This window comes from Emys orbicularis, chromosome 1 (genome assembly GCF_028017835.1).
Source record: "Emys orbicularis isolate rEmyOrb1 chromosome 1, rEmyOrb1.hap1, whole genome shotgun sequence".
NCBI lineage: Eukaryota > Metazoa > Chordata > Testudines > Emydidae > Emys > Emys orbicularis.
The window spans coordinates 349,414,301-349,441,075 of record NC_088683.1 but is presented as its reverse complement, the minus strand read 5'-3'; the positions used below and the strand labels follow the sequence as shown (position 1 = coordinate 349,441,075).

The 26,775-nt window shown below is 40.4% G+C and overlaps 1 protein-coding gene across 7 annotated transcripts in view; it reads right to left on the bottom strand.

Annotated features, from left to right (window-relative positions):
- DLG2 (discs large MAGUK scaffold protein 2) overlaps positions 1-26,775 on the bottom strand; it is a 933,774-nt gene that overhangs the window by 288,613 nt on the left and 618,386 nt on the right. For all 7 annotated transcript variants that reach the window (XM_065406536.1, XM_065406561.1, XM_065406510.1 and 4 more), the window contains one exon: positions 14,968-15,124. In XM_065406536.1, the coding sequence (XP_065262608.1) occupies positions 14,968-15,124 (157 nt within the window). The remainder of the gene's footprint in view (positions 1-14,967; positions 15,125-26,775) is intronic.

Here is a 26,775-nt window from a genome sequence, read left to right as displayed (position 1 = left end):
AGTCTCCCAACCGCACTCCATCCCAATGACAGCTCCCTTGCTGGCTGGAGCTAGGTGCAGTCAGTGTTTTTGTTCTGTGTTTTTAAGCTGAAAGTCCTAGGAGTGATACTTCGTTCCTTTTCGCAGCCAGTTTCCATTTCCATCCTTCACACATCCTATTTTTTTTTATTCCCTATGGTTAAAACCCCCCCACCACATTAATTAAAAACTTATGTTAAGGTTGAGAAATCAAGCACACCTATACACAAACATTAGGAATTCTAGAAATTAAGGTTAAAATGTTTAGCCTTGACTCTGCCTTTATGCCTATTCATTATAATACCATTTTTAATTATGTGATAGAATCATAGAACCATAGGGTTAGAAGGTACCACAAGGGTCATCTAGTCTAACTCCTGCCAAGATGCAGGATTTGTTGTGGCTAAAACACCAAGACTGATGGCTATCCAGCCTCTTTATGAAAACCTCCAGTGAAGGAGCCTCCATGACTTCCCTAGACCACCTGTTCCACCGTCCTACTATTCTTACCATTAGGAAGTTTTTCCTGGGATTTAATCTAAATCTGCTATGCTGTAGTTTGAACCCATTGCCTGCCCTTGTCCTGCCCTTTGTGGCAAGATCGAAAATTTTTCCACATCTTTTTTTATGGCAGCATTTCAAGTATTTGAAGACCACTATCATGTCCCCCCTTAATCTTCTCTTTTCCAAACTAAACATACCCAGTTCCTTCAGCCTTTGCTCATATGGCTTTCATTCAACCCTTTGATCATCTTTGTCGTTCGCCTCTCAATCCTTTCCAGTTTCTCTACATCCATTGGTGACCAAAACTGGACAAAGTTACAATGCATTTTTTCGACACTCCTAGATACATTTGCGTAATAAGTTACAGTAGTGCATGAAAAGCAATTCTGTTCATAGCAATACGGGGAATGGCTGAAGTCTATTTGATTAAACACCAGAATTGATGACAATTAATCAGGGTTCTAGTCCTGAGTCTTCCATGTGCCTTTTCTTTGCCTCAGTGACTCCATCTCTATAAATAAAGATGTTTACCCACCATTATAAAGTGCTATAAGTTTTATAAGTGAACAATTCTAGATATGTATTATTATTATTTTGCTGTGTGTAAAAGAAATAAAAATAAGCAAAATTAATATATAGAAAGTATATGCTGTACAAATCTGGTTCTCAAAATTTCTTTTGTCCCTGCAGGGGATTTCCATTAAACACCACTGAGTTCCTGTTTTTAAAAAATGCAATTCCTTTCTATGGGTCAAGTGGAATTGTAAGGGCCAGAACTGGAGTAAAGAAGGTACACCTCTACCCTGATATAACGCAACCCGATATAACATGAATTCGGATATAACGCAGTAAAGCAGTGCTCCGTTGGGGGGGGCTGCGCACTCCGGCGGATCAAAGCAAGTTCGATATAACGCGGTTTCACCTATAACGCGGTAAGATTTTTTTGGCTCCTGAGGACAGCGTTATATCGAGGTAGAGATGTATAAGATATATATTTCACCTGCAGTATTGTGCAACTTTTTTCAGGCATTTGGGGCTAATGAAGATGGAGAAAGATAGGGTTAGACAAGAGTAAATGTGGTTGTGTCGTTCAGGCACTGATTGAAGACAAAGGAGTGTGGTTCAATTCCTGTTTTTGTCACTCACTTCCTGTATGACCTTGAAAAAGTCATTTAATTTCTGTGGAGCTCACTCCCATGTCTGTAAAAGGGGGAATAATAATTCTTGTCTTGTCTATACAAACAGTAAGCTCTTGTGGGGAAAAACAGTCTATAGCGGTGTACAGAGCCTGTCACACTGGGACTTTGATCTCAGCTGGGGCTTCTAGATGCTAATGTATAGTTATTATTCATAATAATAACAAGGCTGGTGTTGATGTGTTTAATTTGACAGGTAATTATTTGAGCTACACCATATGAAGCATTTATATCGTTAGACTGATGAATGTATGGTTTGAATGAAGTATATTTTCATATATTCTTTGGGCATCAAAGCAAAGTAGGGGAGCTTTTTGTTCAGTGATAATTCACAAGAATATAATGAATAATATGAGAAATAGTTTCCACTATTAAATATCATTTATTAAGAAAACATCAGCATAAACTGATGCGATAAACATCTCCTACCTTATCTCTAGCATTACAGTTTAATTCAACTATGCTGCACTTTGAAATATAAAAGGATTTCTACTGCTTTTCATTCAATTTTTGCTTCTAGTTTCAGGCGTGACAAGCTGAATCACATATCAAAAGCCTCTTGAATGGCATTCAATGATTTTTATTACATGGTTTTCGGGCATACAGTTTATTTAAAGAGACTAATGATAGCTGTAAAGAAGCTTCATAAATATTATACATCTTCCATTCAATTAATTTTTAAAATAAAAATATGGCCATCACTGGTTTTAATAGTGTAACTTATTCCATTAACAGAAGACGAATTGTGTCATTTTGTACCAGCTGGAGCAGAACAGCAATCCTCTGCTGCCATCTGGTGGATCACAGGAAAAGTGAGAACCAACCAGGCAATAGAGTTGGTGTAGAGAGGAGGGTTTTTTTCCACAGAGGATTTCACTATTTCAAAATGTGGTTGGGTTCTGATTCAGATCAAAACCAAAACATTTGACATTCTTCATGAAAGAGGATGGAGTTCTGGCTCTGGGGCATGTTGCCTGGCAGGCTGCCCTAGACCCTGGACACCGTTGGCTCCCCAACTGAAAGGCAGTCCCCATTACGATATGTCCTGGAGCTGCAGACCATGGAAGTCCAGGCTACCCAGCAGCCCCCCAGGTAGGCTGCTGAGGCGTCAGCTGGGCAAGGTGGAGGGAAACCAGGCAGGGTTCCAAAATCTGCCATGAGCGTCTGGTTCCGTCAGAACTTCGGAGGAAATTCAGCAAAACTGAACAGTCTCCACAAACATTCCCATTCCAGCAAATTCCAGCAAAAAACTTTCACCTGAATTTTTGTGACCTTCTCTACCAACTAAATCAACATTACTTAAAATAGAAACTTGGTGGCACAACTTACCTAGCTTAACACTACACAAAACTAAGGTGCACAATAACATTTATTTTCTTCTACCACACACTGTGAACATGCCTAGTGAAACTAGTTCAGGTTTTAATACCTCTCTCTAATAAAGCACATTTCATTAATAGATCTCAAAGTGCTTTACAAAGGAGGTAAATACCATTATCCTTTTTACAGATGAGGAAACTGAGGCAGAGAGGCAAAGTGACTTACCCAAGGTCACCCAGCAGGCTAGTGGCAGACCTGGGACTAGAACACAGGTCTCCTGAGTCTCAAGTCCAGTGCTTCACCCACCAGGTCACATTTTAAAGAGCATGAACGAAAAGGTTCAGAAAAGGGCAACTAAAATGATTAGGGGTTTGGAACGGGTCCCATATGAGGAGAAATTAAAGAGGCTAGGACTCTTCAGCTTGGAAAAGAGGAGACTAAGGGGGGATATGATAGAGGTATATAAAATCATGAATGATGTGGAGAAAGTAGATAAGGAAAAGTTATTCACTTATTCCCATAATACAAGAACTAGGGGTCACCAATTGAAATTAATAGGCAGCAGGTTTAAAACAAATAAAAGGAAGTTCTTCTTCACGCAGCGCACAGTCAACTTGTGGAACTCCTTACCTGAGGAAGTTGTGAAGGCTAGGACAATAACAGCGTTTAAAAGATAACTGGATAAATTCATGGTGGTTAAGTCCATTAATGGCTATTAGCCAGGATGGGTAAGGAATGGTGTCCCTAGCCTCTATTTTTCAGAGGGTGGAGATGGATGGCAGGAGAGAGCTCACTTGATCATTGCCTGTTAGGTTCACTCCCTCTGGGGCACCTGGCATTGGTCACTGTCAGTAGACAGGATACTGGGCTAGATGGACCTTTGGTCTGACCCAGTACGGCTGTTCTTATGTTCTTATGTAAGCCATAACAAGCTGAGAAAAGTCCTAATTTAACTTTGAATTCGGCCCTCTCTACCCACACTCTCTCATTTTGCCAGAGCTCTGTTGTGATAACTGGGCCTACAAATTTACCCTAATTGTGATTTCAACTGGAAAAGTGAGTGAAAGTTTATAAAATGTTACAGTAACTTATAACAGCAAATGTTGATGGAAAAACATGCAAAAAAGCAAGACAGAAAGACTAAATAAATCCAAACCACAGGCCTATTGATAGAACTCAAAAACTGTGTTGAGATCATGCTTGGTAAACAAGATACTCCTTGGGGAAATCTGCACCACTGCACGAGCACATAATTAATGAGCCATGCATACTTTTAATTCTTTGCACAGAAAAAAAGCTTCTGCTGGAAAGTTGTTGCAGTTCCACCTTTTGCCCACCAGAGGGTACTGTGGCAATAGACCAGAGCAGCAGCTCCCGGCCAGCTAGACAAGAGAAAGAGCATGTAGTGCCTTCGTCACAGTGCCTGTTGGACCAGGTCAGGAGACAGGAGCTATGGGAGACAGTGTGGGGCTGCTGAGGGGTCAGACGGGTTCATAAGGGCTAGTGGGGAATGACAGACTGGGTCGGGGCTGAATGGGAGTGGAGGTGCAGGGCCACAGGGGGGAGGGATGTGCAGGGCCATGTAGGGACAGGGGGGTGGCTGAGTGGGGGCACAGAGACACATCGGGACAGGAGAGGGGGTGCAGGGCCACATGGGATGAAGGAATGGGTGTCTGAGTGGGAGTGGAGGGAGACATGAACAGAGGGTGCAGGGACACACATGGGGACAGGGTCAGATGTGCCTGACTGAATGGGAGAGTCTAGGGGTCAGCCAGGGTCTGCATGGGGGAAGCTCCCTAACAATCCCTCCCCGGCCCCCCAAAAAACTTGTTCCATACTTTTCTGACCCATACCCAACAACCCTCTAAGTTCATACCCAGGCTCCTTGCCAGCAATTACTTCCCTCTCCCTCAGCTCCTCCGTTACCCCTCACTTCCCCAAGCCTTTGCCTGCTTCTGAGGAGTGCGGGAAATATGGTTATGTAGTGTAGTTTAAATGAATTATTACTCACAGTTCTGTATTAATGTGCCCAGTAAGGAATCTATTTGTCAAAAAACATTTCCTGAATCTTTTCTGTTGTCTGTATTGTTACAGACACACTTGCTGACAGATATTTTGAAATAAATTACCAAAAATAATTGAAACTGTTGTGATTATATTGTGTTATTTTGACCAATAAAATATGCAGAATTTTGCAAAATTTTAAAATATTGTGCACAGAATTTTTTGTTGCAGAATTTTTAATTTGTTGGCACAGAATTCCCCGAGTAACAAGAAAAATGTAGAACAATACATCAGTTAATAGAAATTGATGTGTCAGAAATTAGATCTAATTAGTGGACAAAATACTGAGGGAATGGGCTGTTCCACCCAGCACTCCCTTTTGGGGTTCTTAACGAAAGATTGTGGAAGACAAATTGGCTACTGGAGTGAACTTCACTATCATGGCTGCTGCCCCCACCTTCTCCTGAAACCCCAGACCGGTCACCCGGATCCTGACCATACTGGATTAGGGAGAGGGACCCCACTGACACCTCTTCCGGCGAAATCCCAAATATCATCTACAATGTCAGACTTTTGTCACCGTGCCCTCTCATCCCTAGTGCATCTTTTTCCTTCTCTACCTTATTTCTTTGCTTTCCTCTCTCTCTCCTTCTGTCTAAGAGGAGTCTGAATTAGCTGGCCAAGACTGCATATTTTGCTACACTGCAGAAAACCTATGACTTGAAAGGCAATTAAAAGACCTGCCACTGTCACAAGCTTGCCAGATCGTGGAGTAGCTGATAAGACTGCATGTTATGCCTGTGTTTTTCCAGAAGTAAGGTTTCAAGTGAGAGTCAGCGCCAGAGACAGAAGCTGCATTTTCTATCTTTGCTGTTCTTTTCTCTCCCCTTTAGTGTGTTTCTCTTCTTAGGACTTTAACAACAGCACTAGCCCATCTCAGCTACCTTTTTCTCTTTTTCCCCAAAAAGGACAATTATTATCATCATATCTAATGCCTTCTAAAAGGCATCAAACAATGGGTTTTTTCCTTGCAAAAATTCTCTCCAGCTAAAGGAAAAGGAACAGGATATCGCTAAAATGAAAGCCTTATTTAATACTTTACATTTCAAATGCTTTCACTGTTTTTCCTTCTTTTCTGTATACAGATTTTAATGGCGTTCACCACGGAACTAAGAAAGCTGAGGTCTCTGTATCCCAAACCCCGAACCTTGTTTAAAACTATTTAAGGTTGGACAGTGACTGGTTTAACACCTTTGACATTTTGGATCCCTTTATTCCATCTAAATTAATACAACAGCCACCACCCCAACCCATCTAGAAGAGGATTTATGGAGTAGGCCTTTTCCTTCCTCTACCCAGCACCTGATCTCTCCACCCAAGCTGAAGCTCTTCAAATGTGCAGCAAGTTGGTGGGCTCAGCACCAGGCTGTAGATAAGGAGCTACACTCCCACCCTTCGAGGCAGCAGTTCTGCTTCTCTCCTGTGACAGCAGTTGCTGTGTGGCTCCTAATATACAGGGCCCCCATGTACTGCACGGATGGAGCTTACATCTGTGTTTGCAGATGTTAAATCCTCTCCCTGCAGCACCTGCTGCATCTGGGGACACACTAGCCAGCCTTGCGGCAGCTGCTGTCACAAGAACAATTGCCTTGGATGGTGGAGAGCTGATATATTGGATGTGACCTTGAAAATCCATCCCATGGCTGTGGAGTAGTAAATGGAAGCAGTATCTGGTGCTGGGCGAGAGAGACAACAGGAAAGAAACATTGTGCTGCGTAGGAGGGGGGAAGAGAAAAGGAAGGGGGAGATGTACTAGCATCCATCTTCATTCCTCTTCAGCATCTCTAGAGTTTGCATGGGTGAGGGGGAAGGAGCAGCATAGGATGACCATACTTCAGTGGAGGGGGCAATTCAAAGTTTTGATGGAGACTAAAAGATTTACAGCTTCATCAAAGTGGTGCTGACAATGGTGGGGAGAACCACAGCCTCTGGTTGGTCTCAGTGATCTGGGAATCCTGGGGGCCAAATCCCCCTCCCACTCACAGGAAGCAGGAGTTCTTAAACCCATTCCTTGCTTAGACCCTCTCCCTGCCTTTCCATATCATCAGGCTACACCCTCCCATTTAGCAATAAGGGAAGGACAGGGTGATCACTCCCCTCCACTCCCGACCCAGCAGGGTGGACTGATTTATATCAAAGTGATTTATATCACCAATTCTCCTCATAATTTTAATCAGCCAACAGGAAACCTCAATTTAAAATCACTAATTTTAATCATGCTTTTCATTTGTACTTTATTTTCCTAAAGAAACTGAATCTCATTGGTTGGTAACCATGTAGCCTTTACATTCACCCACGAAAGCTTATGCTCCAATACTTCTGTTAGGCTTAAAGGTGCCACAGGACCCTCGGTTGCTTCATGTAGCCTTTACAGTAAATTTGGTGCTTTGTTTTGATAACCAGGTGAATACACTATATACATACACACATTTATTTAAGCAATTACATATCTTAACTTAAAAATTAAGATTCTAAATAAATGTAATTTTTATTATGTTAGAAAATGATGAATTTCTTATTTACAAATTATTAATTTTTACATGCAATTTGTGTGAAGCTCTATTTGCATGGAAATTCAAATTCCATTAAAAATGCACAGAAACATCACATTATTTATTTCGGATTAAATAAAACTACCTTAAATGTGCTGGATACATAAGGGAAAAAAAACACTTTATCAAACCATGTTTTGCATTTAAAGCTAACATTTATTAAACAAAGGAACTATTAGTTGTAGGTGGTGAATTGAACTGATTGTTTCTCCACTGCGTCCTTCAAGATTTTAGAACTAGTAGATCTCATCCTCTGAATACATTACATTATTAAAATCAGTTATGGTCATATTTTTGTTCATAGATTGGAGAAGGAAAACATGCTTTCCAGCTTTTTTATCTCTCAATTGGTTTCTTACATTTGAATGAACTAGTCACTGAACTCAACTAGCTGAATAAACTGAAATTAAGACAACATTCTCTCTGCACCTGCTGTCAAAAACAGGTGTAGCACTTCCGCAAACTCTGACTCCAAGTGCTTAGTCAGTGGCTTCCAGCAGTTCAGTGCTTTGATTTTCTTTAAAACTTCAGCAGCAAATGTGTACTTGCTTCACATTACTTTATTTCATTAAGATGATTTGAATAGATCATAATAAGTTTATATGTCAACATAGGATATCAAATTTTACATAGTTAAAAAAAAATCTGTATTTAACTGAAAAATCTTTGATATAAATAAAAAAATCCCATCTTAAATAAATCATTGATATTTAGCCACCCTGACCCACCTCCACCCCCAAGCACCTGTTGGGACCTCTGGTCTACTGGTCCATCATAATGAGAGCCTCATTGAGTTGCTCTCCCCTAATCCTCCTGCGCTCTTGCTATATCCAACAGCATTTTCTGCAGAAGTACGGGGCATTAATTCCCATTTTCCTGGCCAAATCCCAACTAAAATAGTTACAATCTGTCTCCTTAAATTTCCTCGTCATTTTCAAACAAATAAAGGCATATTCATTTCTAGTCCTAAACTGTCGAGCTGTTCTGCACTGTAAACAATAGCCATGCTTTAACCTCAGAGGTGGCTTCATTTCAGAAGTGAACCCTCTGTATGATTTGCACCCTATCCATTCCCTCTGAGTGGGATTTCACCAGTGTATGTGAGAGCAGAATTTGGCCCTCCATCTGTAAAATGTTACAGTATAGCCCCCTCTCCCCACCATATACATTTAAGGTGAGATTGTGTAAAATAGGATAGTGTCTGTTCTGGGTCAGACACTTTGGGGCTTTGCAAAGGCTGCACTTCAAGGTGCTCTACCCACTCTGGTATACAGCAAACAGAATGCCAGTCAGCTTTGGAGACAGGACCACTTAAAAAAAAATCATGAAAGTAGGCACCCCTTAAAAATCAAAGGCCACAGATTTTCATATGTGGAGTACTGGCTCACCCCAGGACATGGAGTTTATCTGTCAGGATCTGCTCTTGCTGTAGGTAAATCCACCTCCCTGACAGGCAGTAGCTAGGTCAATGGGAAGAATTCTTCCATTGACCTAGCACTGTCTAACCCGGGGGTTAGGTCAGTACAGCTACATCCTCACGCCCCTGAGAGACATAGCTATGTTGATATAAGTTTTCAGTGTAGATCAGCCTTTAGGTACTCATACAGCCCCCATCACCACAGTATCAGAGCACCTCACAATTTTTAATGTATTTATCTTCCCAATACATTTGTGAGATAGCACTTCCCTATTGCCCCCCAACCTGCAGAAGGGGAACTGGGGCACAGCAAGGCTACGAGTCTCGCCTAAAGTCATACTGAAGTCTATGGCAGACTTGAACCCAGGTTTCACAGGCCCCAGGCTAGGGCCCTATTCAGCGGGCCACCATTCCTCTCTGAAGGAAATGCCGACCAAACGTAGTCAGTCATTCAGTAAATCAGGGTTATGTTTAGTTTAAATCATTTTTCTTTCCTCTTCAGATAGGGAAGGGTGTTTGTGAGGGGGTGTATGTGACAACTAAGAATACTGGGAAAGGGGGATCCTGCATCAGCCAATTGTCTAATGTCGGTCACCTCTGGAAGCGGCTTATGCAGTTCGGCATGAACTTTGCTTGGTTTGAGTACGGAGGAATGGATTTATAATAGCTATGTTTGAGACTAAGTCACTCAGCGGTGCCTTGCTTTATGATTGCCTGGGGAAATGCATTAAGTCTAATTTGGTAATAATTTCCATCCCATACTGCTGAATGAACAAACCAACTATATGTATGCCAAGTAAATGCCAAAGCAATGGTGATACGTTTAACAGGCGCTTTTGAGCAAGGTTGCTGTGAAGCACACAGAAATCAAATTTAAAAATTCCACTGCTGCAGCATCACAGCCTATTATTTAAGTCTATTTAAAAATAAATATAAATGTCAAAGATACTTTCCTGAGTTGTGTCTGATGTGCAGAAGTTGTGAACAGACCATACTGGGAAAGGCTCTGATCTCACATCTGCTTTTGCAGACAATGGTCCCAGATAATATAGCTAACCAAACAGAAAATACATTTAACTAACATTTAAATGTTCATGGCAGTTTTTTTAAAGCCAGTGAGGACTAAAATCCCTACTTGTGACCTTGTGTTGCTTAGGCTACAGGAGCTCTGTTAGTCTCATATGGCCAAGGAAGCAGCAAGCATGGTTGGAACAGGATCTTAGTAACGAGATCTAGCTACATATTCCCACCATGAGTTTTATTTGCTTTCATATTTGAATTAAGCTATGTCAATGTAAGAGGACTGAAGTGTTAAGTACTGTAAACGCTAATACCAATCATTTAAATCTGATCCTTAGATGCACGGAGAGCCAGTGCAATTACAGCAAAGGGTGACAAGATAATACAGAGCGATGGAACAAATGTGTCATGAAAATTTAAATAGACTGGAAACCCATGACAGATGAACCAGGAAGGGCAACCAAGAAACTGTGACAATGATCCAGTTGAGATATGACTAACGAATAAGCCTGAATTTCAATGGCAAAGTGCTATTAAATACATGCAAATTTTGTGAAGGTTAAATAAATGTATCCAGGGCTTGCCAGCATCATTAAACTAAAAGAGCAGTAGGCTGGAAATCATCATCAATTTGCACGAATCTTTCAACATGCGCAAAACTCAGCTACATGCCATTGGAAGCGGATGTCTCCCAAATTGTAAAGTCAGCACTCTCACACATCTGCCTGAAAGTTTTCACCTGCTCTTGATGCAAGTAAAATGATTGTCACTGAAACAGATTAGAGAAACAATATTTCTTCTTTATACTTTTTCAGTTTGTTTAGGTCTTTCTGACAGTAAGAGGACTTCTTGTAAAACTACAACATATCTACCTTAGATACCTATATGGCCCCTATCTCACACTCTTTAATGCATTTATCCTCACAACACACCTGTGAGGGAGGGAAGTGCTATTATCCCCTGTGACAGCTGGAGGGAATGTCTGTGTCATCTTATGAACACCATAGGGTATTTCAAACTCCCTTTTGAATGTAACTTTAAGCATACATTATGTAGCAGGAACTTGACTCCTGGTGGACAGAATATACACCCGTGGGAATCTGTGAGAGCAACCATCAAACACTGAATGGGTTTGTTTATGATGTTAGCTAAGACCAGGGGCGGCTCTAGCTTTTTTGCCGCCCCAAGCACGGCAGGCAGGCTGTCTTCGGCGGCATGCCTGTGGGAGGTCTGCCGGTCCCACGGCTTCGTCGTACCCGCTGCCGAATTGCGGCCGAATCTGCGGGACCGGCGGACCTCCCGCAGGCATGCCGCCGAAGGCTGCCTGACTGCTGCCCCCATGGTGACCGGCTTGGAGCGCTGGTGCCTGGAGCCGCCCCTCGCTAAGACATGGTAAATAACACAAGGTAAAATCCTAGTCAAGACATGGCAGTTTGCAGGCTTCCCCATTGCCATTACCTTGACCTGCTAAATTGTGTTGAACTACAAACTGCCCTGTCTTCACTGTGATTTCACCTCATGTTACTTTCTACATGCTAGCTAATTTGAGGGAAGAACAGATCTTTTTCCCCAATGCCCCAAAGAAAGCAGAAAAGGGAGCATACAGAGATGTTTAGACAACATGAACAGATAAGAGATCCAAAAAAAAAAAAAAAAAGCGGAGAAAACAGTAAGGAACCAAAAATCAACCTACTTACTGAAAGGAAGTTATATTCTTTCAATCGATGCGATGGATGAAGCGTAACATTATGACCCTTACCACTTCAGGTCAATAAACAATCAAATAGCTTCCACTGTCCTCACCCTGCAGAATATCACGCCCTGGCCTAGTTCCAAGTTGGATAATTACATTCTGACTATTTAAATCCCCTGGCAGTTCCAACTGGATAAAACAGTCTTCATTTATACACAACATGACATTATATAATAATTTGCAAAAGCATTTGGGATCCTTCTGTACAACAAGCACTATCTGCATGTAAATCATAATCATGGTTCAAGATGATCTCCCTTTAATTGTTCAAAATTCATTTGCCTGGTACCAACAGAATATGTCAGCTTTCCACAAAGGCAGGCCCTGCTCCTTTTCTATCATCTATTACAAATTCACACAAGTAATAAAGGACAAAAGATTCCTATACCTGCTAGCTCTAACTTGATTTTGCTAGAATGGTTTGCATGGTATTCCCACCGAAGTCCAGAAAAATCGCACCCACAAAACTCAGAGGAAAGATGATTCAGTGATTAGGGAGCTAGCCTGGAACTCTAGAGACCTGGGTTAAATTCCCCATTCTGCCACAGGCTTCTTGTGTGATCTTGGGCTAGTCACTCTGTCTGTGCCTCAGTTCTCCGTGTGTAAAATGGGGATAATAGCACTTCCCTCCCTCACAGGGGTACTGTGAGTTTAAATTAAAGACGATGAAGTAACGTACTCAGGTACTACAATAATGGGGCTGTATAAAGTATGTGAGCTAGGTAGACCACCCTTACAGGCTCAGCATAGTGATGAGGGCCAAATAAAATCTTAGATTTACATAGAATCAGGCCCTGGGAATCGCACAGTATATCTTCATTATACCATATGATCAACTATTCTAGGAGGATACTTTATGGAAAGTTTGATTGTGATTTAAAATCCTCTTTGTACAGAACACTCAAATCATATGTTGAATTACTGAGTACAGCTTGAAACATAAACGCTCTATTTCTTAATTGCACACTATCAATATATACATGAAAGAGAACTATAAGGATGCTAATGAGACTATGTATGCAAAATATAGCCTAAGGCTACAAAATCTTTTATCCATTAAAAATGGAAAATGAATGGCAGAGCTACCATCGAATTCATTACAAGCACAGAAATAATGAACACGATGTAGCTAAATCTCTTCTCATATTGGAAATTTGCTAATTAGCTCAACATACACTAGATGGCGCACATAGTCTAGACTGCCAAATCCCAATACTTCTTCCCTCAAAGGAGGAAAAAGAAAAGATAGACGCTCTCTCTGCCTCTGTCTATCCTGTTTGGAAGAAGTGTATGAAAGAGAAAGAAAGCACATTATGGTACTTGATGTAAAAGATTTGATTACTAGGCCTTTCTATAGGTGCACTCACATGAGCATGTTAAAGAGTGGAACAACAGGGAAGGAAAAGGACACTGCTAGCCAAGCGATCTTTTCTGAGAAGATGCTGATCTGTACTTATGGAGCTGAGCTGGCCAAAAACAGACAGTGTATAATAAAGTGCTGTTAATCAACCAGACAGTGTTAAACTGTGAATAACGAAAGTTGTCTTTGTAACTTGCAAGGACCAGATGTATGTTAAAGGTACCCTCTCTTTTTTCCCCCAGTCTGAGCACTCACAGGCAGCTGCACATTACCTCATTGCTCATTCAAACAATGAAGGATGAAAAGTGCCTTTGTAGGATGCCACTCACAACTTCAGAAAAACAGCCACAGCGTAGTACTAAAATATACCAGGTGAGAGCCTACCCTCTGAAAAAGATGCACACACCTATCTGAGGGCAAATTTGATCCACTGTATAAATCATAAAATAAAAATTGTATTATTGACTATTGGTTAAAAAAGGTTAAAGGGCCTAAGTGACTTAGGAACTGAGTCCCATTAATCACCAGTAAGATTTAGGGTCCCAAATCTCTTCAACACTTTCAAAAATTTTACCTGAAATGTTCACAAAGTGACAACATAATATTCTATAAAACTATATTGTCACAAACAAACACGCAATTTTAAGACCTTGGTGTGGCAATCCCAGTTCAAGCAGCAGAGACCGTGATGATGAGCGAACTATAGATGGCTACACAGAGTGTTCAACACCCACAACTGCGGCCAGAATTTCAGAATAAGTGGGCAGGTTTTCAAAATAGCTCAGTTCTATTTTAGAACCTAAATAAGGGCCAGGCTTCCAAACATGTCCAGCAGCCAGCAACTCATTTGACATGCTTCGATAGATTTTCAGAAGAACTTCACCCCTTAATACACTGAACTTTATTTGAACATCTGGCCATAAGTGTCACAATGAGCTTTTGAAAGTTGGGCCCTTATTTGAGACTGTGAGCTAGGGGTGTGATTTCCCCTACTCCCATATACATACACTCACAACAAGCTAGCATGAGTATAAATAGCAGCATAGCCGTGGTAGCACAGGTAATGGCAACGGAGGCACAGCTTAGCCGTGTCAAGTCATGGGGTACGCTATGGTTTGTAGTCTGGACAGCTAACCCATGTCTTCGCTGCCACTACCCATGCTGCGGTGGCTACATTGCTATTTATATTCATGCTAGCTTGATGAGAGCTGGCACAAGTGTGTGTACACAAGCAATGGAATCACACCCCTCGCTTGTAACGTAGACAAAGCCTGGGTGACTAAAGGGGCATTGGGCTGGTTTGAAAATCTTGTCCATTCATGTCTATCATCGTCCCAATCCATGGGACCGCAGGGTTATTAGTTTTCTATACTATGTTATATAAAGATGGATATACGTTCACACGTGCACAAGCGCAATGTGATCTAAAGCTTTATAGCATGAATTTGGAATGACCACGTTACTCTAGTGTGGCAAAGCCTTGAGTGAGTTATGCAGGCCTTCCCAAAGAAATGCTACTAAATCTTTTACAACATACGCTGTACACAATACATGGTGAGATATGTCATGTGGTCTATAGAATAAAATATAATCTTCCAAACATTTTAATCCCTTCCAGGTACTATTTGGGGCTGGGAAGGGGGTCCAGCCTTTTGTTCTATGGGTGAAACATTGAATGAAAACCCAAGGTTATGTTTTCCCAACACATGAAAAGACAACCAACAAGAACTAGTAACTGGCCAGCAAAAATGACAGATACTTACAGATAAAAGTTGATCTCCTCTCTGCAACTCTCCACTGAGATCTGCTGGCCCACCTGCTAGGATGAAGGATATGAAAATGCCTTCCCCATCTTCTCCTCCCACAATGTTAAAACCAAGTCCTGTGGAGCCTTTGTGAAGGATGACTTTCCGAGGCTCTCTGTATAGAAACAAAATAGCATTGCTTACCCATTCAGATAGTGTATATGTACCACTTAGCATCTCTGTCACATTATTTTTTCTTTAAGACAAAATAGCAGGCTACTACCTAATAAAACCATTTAATAAATGAGATAGGTGTATTCATTGGGGAACATGCATAGTGTCCTATTTTTTATTTTTTCAAGACAACTGAACATTTCTACCTATTAATTTATCCCATTGTAATGGATTTCACTAAGTTAAATGGTGGATTTCTGTGATAAGACATTTTAAGCCATTTCACACATTTATTTACACCAATACTATATATAGCATTGGTAAACAATCTACATTTTTATAGTGGGTCGTCTTTTATGCTCTGGGTCATGCTAAAAAACACCTTAAAAACAAACAGAGAAAAAACACAGTAGATACAAAGGGAAGCTCTTCCAACTCTGCCCTAGCTAGATCAAGTAACATCAGTGTTTTATATCACCAAGTTCAAAGCAGAGAATCTTACAAGAAAGTCTGGTTTGACCCTGTCAGGAATACACATCTGTGGGCACACATAACTGCTTTATCACCCAAGGGCACCATGGGTATTTTTACTGTTTTCAAAAGTTGCTCAAAATTATGCGATCAATAATACCTAGCTCTTATATAGCACTTTCAATGAGTAGAGCTCAGAGCACTTTACAAAGGAGGTTACTATCATTGTCCCCATTTTACAGATGGGGAAACTGAGGCACAGTGCAGTGAAATGACACACAGCAGGCCAGAGTCAGAACTAGAACCTATGTCTCCTATTTCCCAGTCCAGAACTCCATTCCTTAAAAAAAGTCTACCCAACATTTGATTGAAAAATAAAATGTATCTTCCAGATAGTTGCACTGTATTTGTTGTAGATAATATTGGGTACATCCAGTTTATGGGATGATAATACATTTTCATAAATGCTTCAGGCTCTTGGGGCTCTGGAACAACATTACACGAGTTCTGAAATTGTTCCAGTGTGGTTCATATTTTAGTGGTGAAATTATTTTGTGAATAACCTCCTCTCCCATCTGTGACTCCCTAACATCCAGAGGCAAAATCTGTCTTCAGTGCAATAGGTGTCTTGTTCTTTATGAAAAATGTTAATCACATTGGATAACATTTTCAAAAGCATCTTAGTAATTTCACAGCCTAAGTCCCTTCTCAGAAGGGACTTAAGGCACTTTTGAAAATTTTATCCACTATCTACTTTTGCTCTTCCCCATCTCTCCAATTTCTCTCAACTGAAAACACAATGTGATCAGCCACTTCTCCCCAAATGGCAATGAACCACAGTTTCAGAGCCTCTGATTTATAAAGGATCAAAATATCTATTTCAGAGATCTTCTACCTCCATCTTCCCTTCAGATACAATATCCCCTAAAACTGTAGAATGCACTTGTAGGGATTCCCAAGGCTAATTGGTGACTTTTTAAAATGTATTTTCTTGATATTACATCAGCAATATTGTAGGATATAAAAGGGAAAATGAAGCATCAAATCCCCAAACTACCCCCTTCTGTGAAAGAAGTAGTTGCTTTCTGTATTGTGAAATGCAACTCGTACCTGCAAACCAAATACTTCTTTTAATTATTCCCATCAGTCTTTTAAAGCGGATGGAGAAAGGTACAAGAGTGACCAGCCTGGAAATTGACATTCTCTGTTTACCACCTCTGATAGCATGTACTCATCTCTCATGAGTGACCCCTGGTCAAGTGTGTGTGAGCCTCCACTTTCACTCCCTGTAGCCCTCCTGGGGCTCCGGTCCTTAATTAGTCCTGTAGTCTATCAATGGTCTCAGCCCTGGTATCGAGCCGTACTCCATGGCTTCCCTCCTGGAGGCAATGTCTTCGCCCTCTCCGGGCCTTTCAGGCCTCAGCCCTACTGCTGGGCCACTAAAGGGTTCAGTTCCTCTTCTGGGGTGCCTCTAAGTCCAGGCCACTTCCCCCCAGTGACTAATGGGGGATGAGGGGACCCAGCCCCACCCACTACTCTGGGTCCCATCCCAGGGACACTGTAGATAGCAGCCATCTGCCATGACCCTTTATCTAAGCTGCACTGCTGCTCTGATTCCCTGGACCACTTCCCCACAGCCCCACCCCTTCTTCACCCTGACCTCAGGGCCTTGTCCTGATTGAGTCCCAGAATCCAGCCCAGGGTTTCTGCTTGCTCCATCCAGCTTCTGCCAGCACTTCTGTGTCTGAGGTCCTGGCTCCCTCAGCTAGCCAAGCACACCCTCCATACTCCTCCAGCTCCAGCAAGGAACTGCTCTCACTCTGGCCCTACAGCTCTTGTTATACTAGCCTGCTGGGCCCTGATTGGCTGTGTCCCACACACACATTTTAGGCAGCTTGGAGGTCCCTCTCCACTGCACTTTTCTGGGACGGGGTGTGGCAGGGTCACAAGGCCTCCAGCAGGGGGTCTCAGAGGGTCAGGTACACCCTGTCACACCACTGAACAGGTATAGTGTGTGCAGGTGAAAGGCTCCAAATCCCTTTAACAGTCCTCTGAGCTGTCCAGTCACTCCGTGATTCACCTAATCTAAACATTAATCTTAAAGGCTGCCTGCAACACAGTAACAAGTTAGTCACTGAAAATACTGTCCACACTGTAGCTTGCCTAAAGCCTGCTGCATTTTTTCATCCTCATGTAATCACCTGCTCCCTTGTACTAGCTGCTAAACTAAATTTAGGGCTAGACTTGTGATATGCTTTTCAATGTACTGCAGTAGAAAAAAAAATTCAATCCTGCGGACAACTAAATTTGTAAAAGTGTACGGAAGCATCTCCTTCCAAAACCTGCTAATACACTTAATCTACTACCTGATTGGTCCTCAAACATTTTCAGATCCTAATGTACCAAAACCACTGGTTCAAAGCATGAAGGCTACAATCTGTCCCTAGTCCTGCAAACATTGAAATATGTACTTAGCTTTACTCATGTGTGTAATTCCATTGGAGTCAATGGGACTACTTGAGTGAGTCATGTTTCTCAGGTGTTGATGTGATTGCAGAATCGGGGCCTCAGTCTTTACAAATGAACTCCTATTGAAATTAGTGGGAGTTTGCCTGAGTAAAGGCCCATTACTGACACTCAGATGGTGAGCTTAGTCTCATGATAATTTTCAAGTAAGCTGTCTCCCTGCTGATTCTGGTGTTTGATTTTTAAAAACAGACAAAAACAAAGGAGCATTTTTTGTAATGTTATTGTATAAAGGAAACTGAACCCTTACTGGGAGGTATTAATCATGCTCTACGTGGCCTCCCAATTTCCATCTCTTTCTTTATACTGGGTAGTAAGAGAACAGGTCACAAAATAGAGCTCTGGGAAAAGCTACATATTGTTCAGTTTTTTTATATCCTGGGGATTGTTTATATACTAAAGGTCAAGTATTTCTAACAAATAAGAAGATAAAGGTTTTCTCTCTTGGGTGTCTGCCACTCATTTGTTACATAGCAATGAATTTAGCATTACCATGGACACATGAAGGTCAGATTTAACATAATTCAGGTCTTCTGGGTTTAAATGGATTGAGAAATCAGGTATTTATACAGGTAGTGTTGGCTAATGGCTAGAACACTGGATTAGGCCTCGGAAGACCAGCGCTCTAGTCCCAACTCTAACTCTGGTCCTACTTGGTTATCATGGGCAATTTATTTCAACTCTCTGTGCCTCAGTTTCCCAATCTGTAAAACAGGGATAATTCCTTTGTAAAGCACTTAGAGATCTACTGATGAAAAGCGCTATATAAGAGCTAGGTATTATTATTTACTTGGACATTTAATATTGAAAAAATGCAGTAAAGCTGAACAAACATTTCTATACAGCATCCAGGTGAGAAATCAGACTCATAGTCCCTGTTCAGTTTAGTATTACTGTATATGACAGGCAGCTTGGGGTTCCAAACATGAACACCCAACACTATAGCCAAAATAGGTCAATACAGCTGGGTATTTACTGGCTACTAAGCTATACAGATTGACAAAGAGCTGGCTCTGTTAATAATCAATGACATCTGACCAAGTCAGCAGCTTTATGACTGAAACCCTGACAGCACTGTTTTGTAATTCTGGCCTCTTGACAGCACAATTCACATTTTGTTCTTCGGTGATTATCTTCTGAGGAAGCTCAAACAGTGATGGGTAAAATGTCAGGAGCTGTGATTAGAACACAGGAGTTCTTGGCTCCCAGTCTTTCGCACAATCGGAAATGAAGGACACTAACCAATTTTCAGATATCACAAGTAATTGGTAGATATTATGGATTTAGTAAATAACAATACATGGCACCTACACATTGTCTTTTATCTGAGGACAGCAAAGCACTTTTATAACAATAATAAATTAAACCTCACAGCAACTCCTCGGATGTAGTTAAACTGAGGCAGAAGAAGAATGGGTGACTTGCCCAAGGTTAAATAAATAAATACATAAATGAGCTGGTCACAGAACTGGAAACTGAACCTTAAACCTTAAATTCAGTTCTATGCTTTAACCATCAGACCACATTCTAGGCACCAAGTAGGTATTATGTTTAAATATGTGCTTGAGATTATCTGTTGCTAATAACGTGGGAAGGGACTAGTCTAACAACACTTTAGTTGAGTTTCAAAGAAGGAGTTAAATATGGAGGGACTAAAGGTTGGCTTCTGACATATTTAGCTATTCATCTGGCATATAAATTGCTCAATTTAGAGTTATCTTCTTTTGAAATAATGATTAAAGATAACTAGGAACAGGAGCTTCAGTTGTTATGGTCCAAGGGGGACTGGGAGAACATCTGGAAAACGACAATAGGAAAACTTCTCTCTCTCTCTTCTATTAATATTTTATAAGAACAAAATTCAAATAGAACTGAGTGGAATGCAGGTATTTGCTTTATATTAAGTAATGGAGATCCTCAAAGAATGAAACAAGTCAAGAGGATATTGTGCTGGTAAATATACAATAAGCTTAATGGATTTTTAATGAATGGAAATAATAAACAGCAGTTTAGAAATGGTAAGTTTTCTTATAGTAAAAAAGCCGAGTAGAAAGTACTGTTTGCCTACAGAAACACAACAACCAAAGCAAAGCAAGGGATAGTAATTTCAAGTAATGGATTGATTTTTAAAAATCTTACTATATTCAGACACTAGATGGGGCTATCCAGCTATTGTAAAGGCACACTCAAAAGATCAGACACTGTTTTTTCAATGTTTTTGAAATACATTCCCCACTCTCTCTCTCTTTTCAGTTAGATAGCACATTTAAATATTTTTTTAGATAAATGAGGCTGAAAGTGTGCTTCTAGGTGCCAGTGCAGCCTCTTAGCACTTTTGTATGTTCTCTGCCCTGCTGCTGCTTTGTACCAGAATACAGATAGAGCAGAGCAGCGGAGACACCAACCATGAATTAGGCAGGGAGAATGAAGAGAAAAAATCACAATCTGAGAGAAGGAAGCATAAAACGAGAGAGAGAGAGAGAGAGAGAGAGGAAATGAAGGACTGAAAAGAGAGAATTGGATAAAGGAGTGTAGATAGGAGAGACGACAAAGAAAAGAAAAGGGAAAAAGAAGGAAAAGACACAGACGCAGAGGAAGGAAACAAAGACATAACAAGATAGACAGAAATCATGATGGGGAGGAATAGCCAAGCAAAGAGTTGTAATCCTCATAAGTGATCCAAAGCATTTCTTCCACTGAGTTACAAATGTGTCTATTTTGATAGCCTAAAAGATAGACTAGGTCTTCACAACAGGGAATGTGTCATATCTATATGTTCTATAAAGCATTGTACAAATTTGCAGAGCTAGATATTATTAAATGAATATTTTGCAATAAGTATATAGTAATAAAATGCTGTTGGAAAATTTTCAAAAGTGTCCAAATCATTTAGGAACATAAATTCCAATTGGTGCTTCTAAAAATTTTACCCTGCATTACAAAACAATTTTTCACTCTTACCAGGTAAGTCATGGTTTTGGTATAAAGAGACAAATAAAATATCACGGCAAACTTGTTTTCTTTTAATTTTTTTTTACTTTTGTTTTTCTAATAAAGAGGCACCAACAATTTGAAAAATCACACTTCTATCTGTAAGATTTGTACCTACCATCTTTCAAACATAATACTAGTCTCTTATTGTAGCCAACAGAATGATGCTCAAAAATCTAGGAGTCCCCACAATTTTACTTATCATAGGTACATAAATTCATAACAAGTATGGATTAAAAACCAGAGATTAAAAAATTGGCAAGTTATGAACACAAGTAACTTCTAAGGATGACTGTAACTGAAAAAAACGTAGTGAAAAAATGCTTCTCTGTTTTTAATTTGCTTATTTTGTGCATTTGGCTGCATACTTTGTGTATCACCAATTTCAGTATTTTCTTTGCAATAATACCTTGTAATAATACTTATCTACCTACCTCTCAGGAGTGTTGAGAGGAATAGTTAGTTAATTACAGTGTTTTAAACATTCAAAGAGGTATTAAAAACACTAAAAACTCTGAAAAGTCAGGCCCTAGGCCTAGGGTTGCCAATTTTGGTTGGATGTATTCCTGGACATTTAATCACATGACATAATCTTTAATTAAAGGTTAATCTTTAATTCCTGGAGACTCCAGGCCAATCCTGTAGGTTTGGCAACCCTACCTAGGCATATTATGATGGACATTAATCAACAAGGTCCTCCAAATTAGTAGAGACTTCTGAGAAATTTGTCCTGAACTCCCTGTGCCTCAGTTCCTGTTTGTAAATAATTCACTTACCTCACAATGGTATTGAGAGGACCCATCCATTAATATATGTGACATTCAGATACTATGGTGATGACCACCACAGAAAACCCAGGAGGAAATTAATTATTATATTGTTATTTGTATCACAGTAACACCTAGAGGCCCTAACCAAAATCAAGGTCCTGTTATGGCAGGCACATAGTGAGTGACAGTCCTTTCCCCAGAGAATTTATAATCTAAATAGACAAGACAGGAAAAGATTGGAAGGGAAAACAGAGGTACAATTACTTGTCCAAGGTCAAACAGTGGCAGGCCTGAGACTAGAAGCCCCAGTCTCATGTGTCCAAGTCTAGTGCACTTAACCACTAGATCATACTGCCTTCCTTAAATAATTCACTACTCAAAGCAGGGTCAATGGGACTCCAGGCAGGCACAGGAGTCTGTCTTCATAGAGTCAATGGTCAGATAGCCTCAACTGGTTCATTTCAGACTGCCAGCCCTTTTGACATAATAATTCCAATTTTATTTCACATCTTTTCCTGCTCTAGCAAATTTTAATAAATCACTTTGTACTTTTATTTCAGATAGACAAAGAGGACCAACACAGGAAAGACCTGAAAAAGGTCATTCAAATTGAGACAGCATTCACCTTAACATAGAAACCCAGGATAAAGTGAGACTGTGCCAGTATGTAAGATATTTATAACGTCTCATTCATCATGAGAGAACAATTTAAAATTTATAAAGGTTGCAGCTTTGACATGAAATATAGATATATAGGTATGTAAAAAATATCAAAGTCCCGATGAAGGGAAACTTAAGTATATTTAAAGTTTCTTTTATATCATCTATACTTCTGTTTTACTGTAAGTTAGTGCCCCAGTTATCCAATCTAGTATTTTCTCACCATATGAACATCTGCCTTTGCTCCACTGGCAATGCCAGTATCTGTCGCCATTTTGTTCACTTCTCCCTTAAATTACCTTTCCTCTTTTTTGTCACCCTTACATCTGACATGAACGCCCCATCAAAAGCTGAAAAGCCATCATCGTTCTCCTTCATAACCCTCTTCTGTGATGCTTACAAAACACTGCAGTCTAACAATGGTCAGGCAGGTGGCAAGGTGGGCCTGCTGGTTGTTTTGCTTAATGTGTTCATTTTACTATCTCTTTCTCCAGCCCTCCTCTTCCAATTCATCAGCTTCATTGACTGGGACCTCTGAATACTACTAAAATACAAACAAGATAAACCACCTTCTTACTAATTGCTGCCAGATTCATAATTGCAGCCCAGCACTGTAAATTTGGCATTCCTACACTGGACAAATGTTTTGATAAAGTGTGGGACATTCTTGTTACGTTAATATATACTAACAAGTAGCATAGGAAAATGATCATTATTTTGCTGTTTGGGTTCCATTTTATGAAATATACAGATTCTGACATACAAACTGTTACACCATCCAGCCATTTGTGCCATAATAATTTATTGTGTAACATTTAGAAAGTTCATCTTATCTACTGTATCTATTCAGTATGCTTGTAATGAGTTCTTTACTCTTAACCATTTGATTCCTGCTGTTTTGGCATTTCTTGATTGCAAATGCATGACTTCATACTGATTTGGTCAGTTTTCCAGAATCCATTAGACATACCACTACTTAAGATAAAGGTCAGGCTTGGTGGTGAAAACAGATCAGCTTCACCTTTCAAAGCACAAACAAAAACTCCAATGTGAGATTTATAAGGTGTTTAAATCATATGGCAGTATTCCTTCCCACCCACCTTCATTTTTCAAGTTATGAGTAGCAAACAGAGGCCAGTGATGGGGACTGAACTCCTCTCACAAGGACAAAATAGAAGAATGTTAAAGTCAGTGGGGCTGCCCAAGAGACAGAAAAATGATTACATGCACTTAAGCCAAAGTACTTCATGTGCACATCATTTAACATAACTTGTGTTATGCTGGTCTCTCTGTGGTTGAAGCTAGGTTTCTAGTAGAAACTCTGATGGAGTGATTGACAGATTGATTTAATGTTTTGGGGCATATTACACAAGACATTTTGAGGATTTTGGGGTTCAAAAATGAAGTCAGCATAAAAGTCAGTATAAAGTCATACCTACATACAACAGGGTACAGGGTTTGCAACGGCTTCACCCCACAATTAGAGTGACAGTGGCTGAGCCCCTCCCAGAGAGGTGGAGGTGGCAGAATGGACATCCCTTCTCCTTCCCAAGCTTTTTGTATGGCTGATGGAGAGGATTTTGCAATTGGCTGAAAGTTCATGCAGATAGACTGATATTAATTTCCAAACCACAACAATGAACATAAGAATATAAGAATGGCCATATGGGGTCAGACCAAAGGTCCATCGAGCCCAGTATCACATTGTTGACTCATATTCAATTTGTGATCCACTATAACCCCCAGATCCTTTTCAGCAGTATTAGTGCCTACCCAGTTAGTTACCATTTTGTAGCTGTGCATTTGATTTTTCCTCCCTAAGTATAGAATTTTGCACTTGTCTTTTTAAAATTTCATCTTGTTGATTTCAGACCATTTCTCCAATTTGTCAAGGTCATTTTGAATTCTAATCCTGACCTCCAAAATGCTTGTAAACCCTCCCAGCTTAGCATCATCTGCAAATTTTAAAAACATACTCTCCACTCCATCATCCAATTTATTAATAAAATATCAAATAATGCTGGATCCAGGACAAACCTACGTGGGATCCATTAGATGCATACTCCCAGTTTGACAGTGAACAGTTAATAACTACTCTTTGACTAGTCTTTCAACCAGTTTTGCACCTACCTTTTAGTAATTTCATCTAGACCACATCTCCCTAGTTTGCTTATGAGACTGTCACGTGGGTCTGTATCAGAAAAGCCTTACTAACGTGAAGGTAAAAAACATTTACAGTTTTATCCTCCCATCCACTAGTCCAGTAACCCTGTCAAAGAAGGAAATTAGGTTGGTGTGGTATGATGTGTTCTTTACAAATCTATTTTGACTATTACTTATATATATAGGTGCTTACAAATTGATTAGAGAGACAAGGTGGGTGAGGCAATATTTTTTATTGGACCAACTTCTGTTGGTGAGAGACAAACTTTCAAACCACACACAGTTCTTTGTCAGGCCTGGGAGAGTACTCCAAGAGTCACAGCTAAATGCAAAGTGGAACATATTGTTTAGCATAAGTAACTAGCACGTATTCTAAGGGACCATTCAAGGTAGAATGGCCTGTTAACACTTCTGCAGACATAGGACAAAAAGAGGGGGTTAGTGGGTTAAAGATTGTTGTAATAAAACATACATCTTAGGGGGGAGGGATAGCTCAGTGGTTTGTGCATTGGCCTACTAAACCCAGAATTGTGAGCTCAATTCTTGAGGGGGCCATTTAAGGATCTGGGGCCAAAAAAAATGTCAGGGACAGTACTTGGTCCTGCTAGTAAAGGCAGGGGACTGGACTCAAGGACCTTCCAGTTCTATGAGATAGGTATATCTCCATATATTATTTATCTAGTGTCTCTGTTCAGTCCATAATTGTTAGCGTCTAGCAGAGTTATGAATTTAAGCTCCCAGGCTTGTCTTTTGAAAGTATTGTGCAGGTTTCCTTTGAGGATGAGGACTGATAGGTCAGATATAGAGTGATCGCTTTGTGAAAAGTGTTCACCCACAAGTGATAGGGTCTTTTATCATTTTCCTGTATGAGTTCATCCAAGAGTGTAGTGGTTGTCTGGTTTCACTCACATAGTTGTTATTTATCAGAGGGGTAGATGTGTTAGTCTGGATCTGTAAAAAGCAATGAAGAGTCCTGTGGCACCTTATAGACTAACAGATGTATTGGAGCATGAGTTTTCGTGGGTGAATACCCACTTCGTCAGACGCATGCTTTTTATAGTTGTTACTGGGGCATTTAGTGCACTGGATGAGGTATGCTGTATATTGTGATAGGCATGTGTAGGATCCATGGATCTCGAAAGGTGTGCTGTGGGGGATGTTGATCATTGTAACAGTGGTGATATGTTTGCAAGTTTTGCCAGGTGTAAATAATTTTGTGCCTTAGCCTTTCTTATTTTGTCCCTACATGCTTGTGTTATTCTTTTGTACTCTTCCTTAGTAATTTGCCCATATTTCCACTTTTTGTAAGACTACTGTCATAACTATAAAGGGAAGGGTAACAGCTCTCCTGTGTACAGTACTATAAAATCCCTCCTGGCCAGAGACTCCAAAATCCTTTTACCTGTAAAGGGTTAAGAAGCTCAGGTAACCTGGCTGACACCTGACCCAAAGGACCAATAAGGGGACAAGATACTTTCAAACCTTGGTGGGGGGAAGGCTTTTGTTTGTGCTCTTTGTTTTTGGGGGTTGTTCGCTCTTGGGACTAAGAGGGACCAGACATCAATCCAGGCTCTCCAAATCTTTCTGAACAAGTCTCTCATATTTCAAACTTGTAAGTAAATAGCCAGGCAAGGCGTGTTAGTTTATCTTTGTTTTCTCAACTTGTAAATGTACCTTTTGCTAGAGTGTTTATCTCTGTTTGCTGTACTTTGAACCTAAGGCTAGAGGGGGGTCCTCTGAGCTCTTTAAGTTTGATTACCCTGTAAAGTTATTTTCCATCCTGATTTTACAGAGATGATTTTTACCTTTTTCTTTAATTAAAAGCCTTCTTTTTAAGAACCTGATTGATTTTTCCTTGTTTTTAGATCCAAGGGGGTTGGATTTTGATCCACCAGGAGTTGGTGGGAGGAAGGAGGGGGGATGGTTAATTTCTCCTTGTTTTAAGATCCAAGGGGTTTGGATCTGTATTCACCAGGGAATTGGTGAAGAGTCTCTCAAGGCTACCCAGGGAAGGGAATTAGCTTTGGGAGTGGTGACAGCGGACCAGATCTAAGCTGGTAGTTAAGCTTAG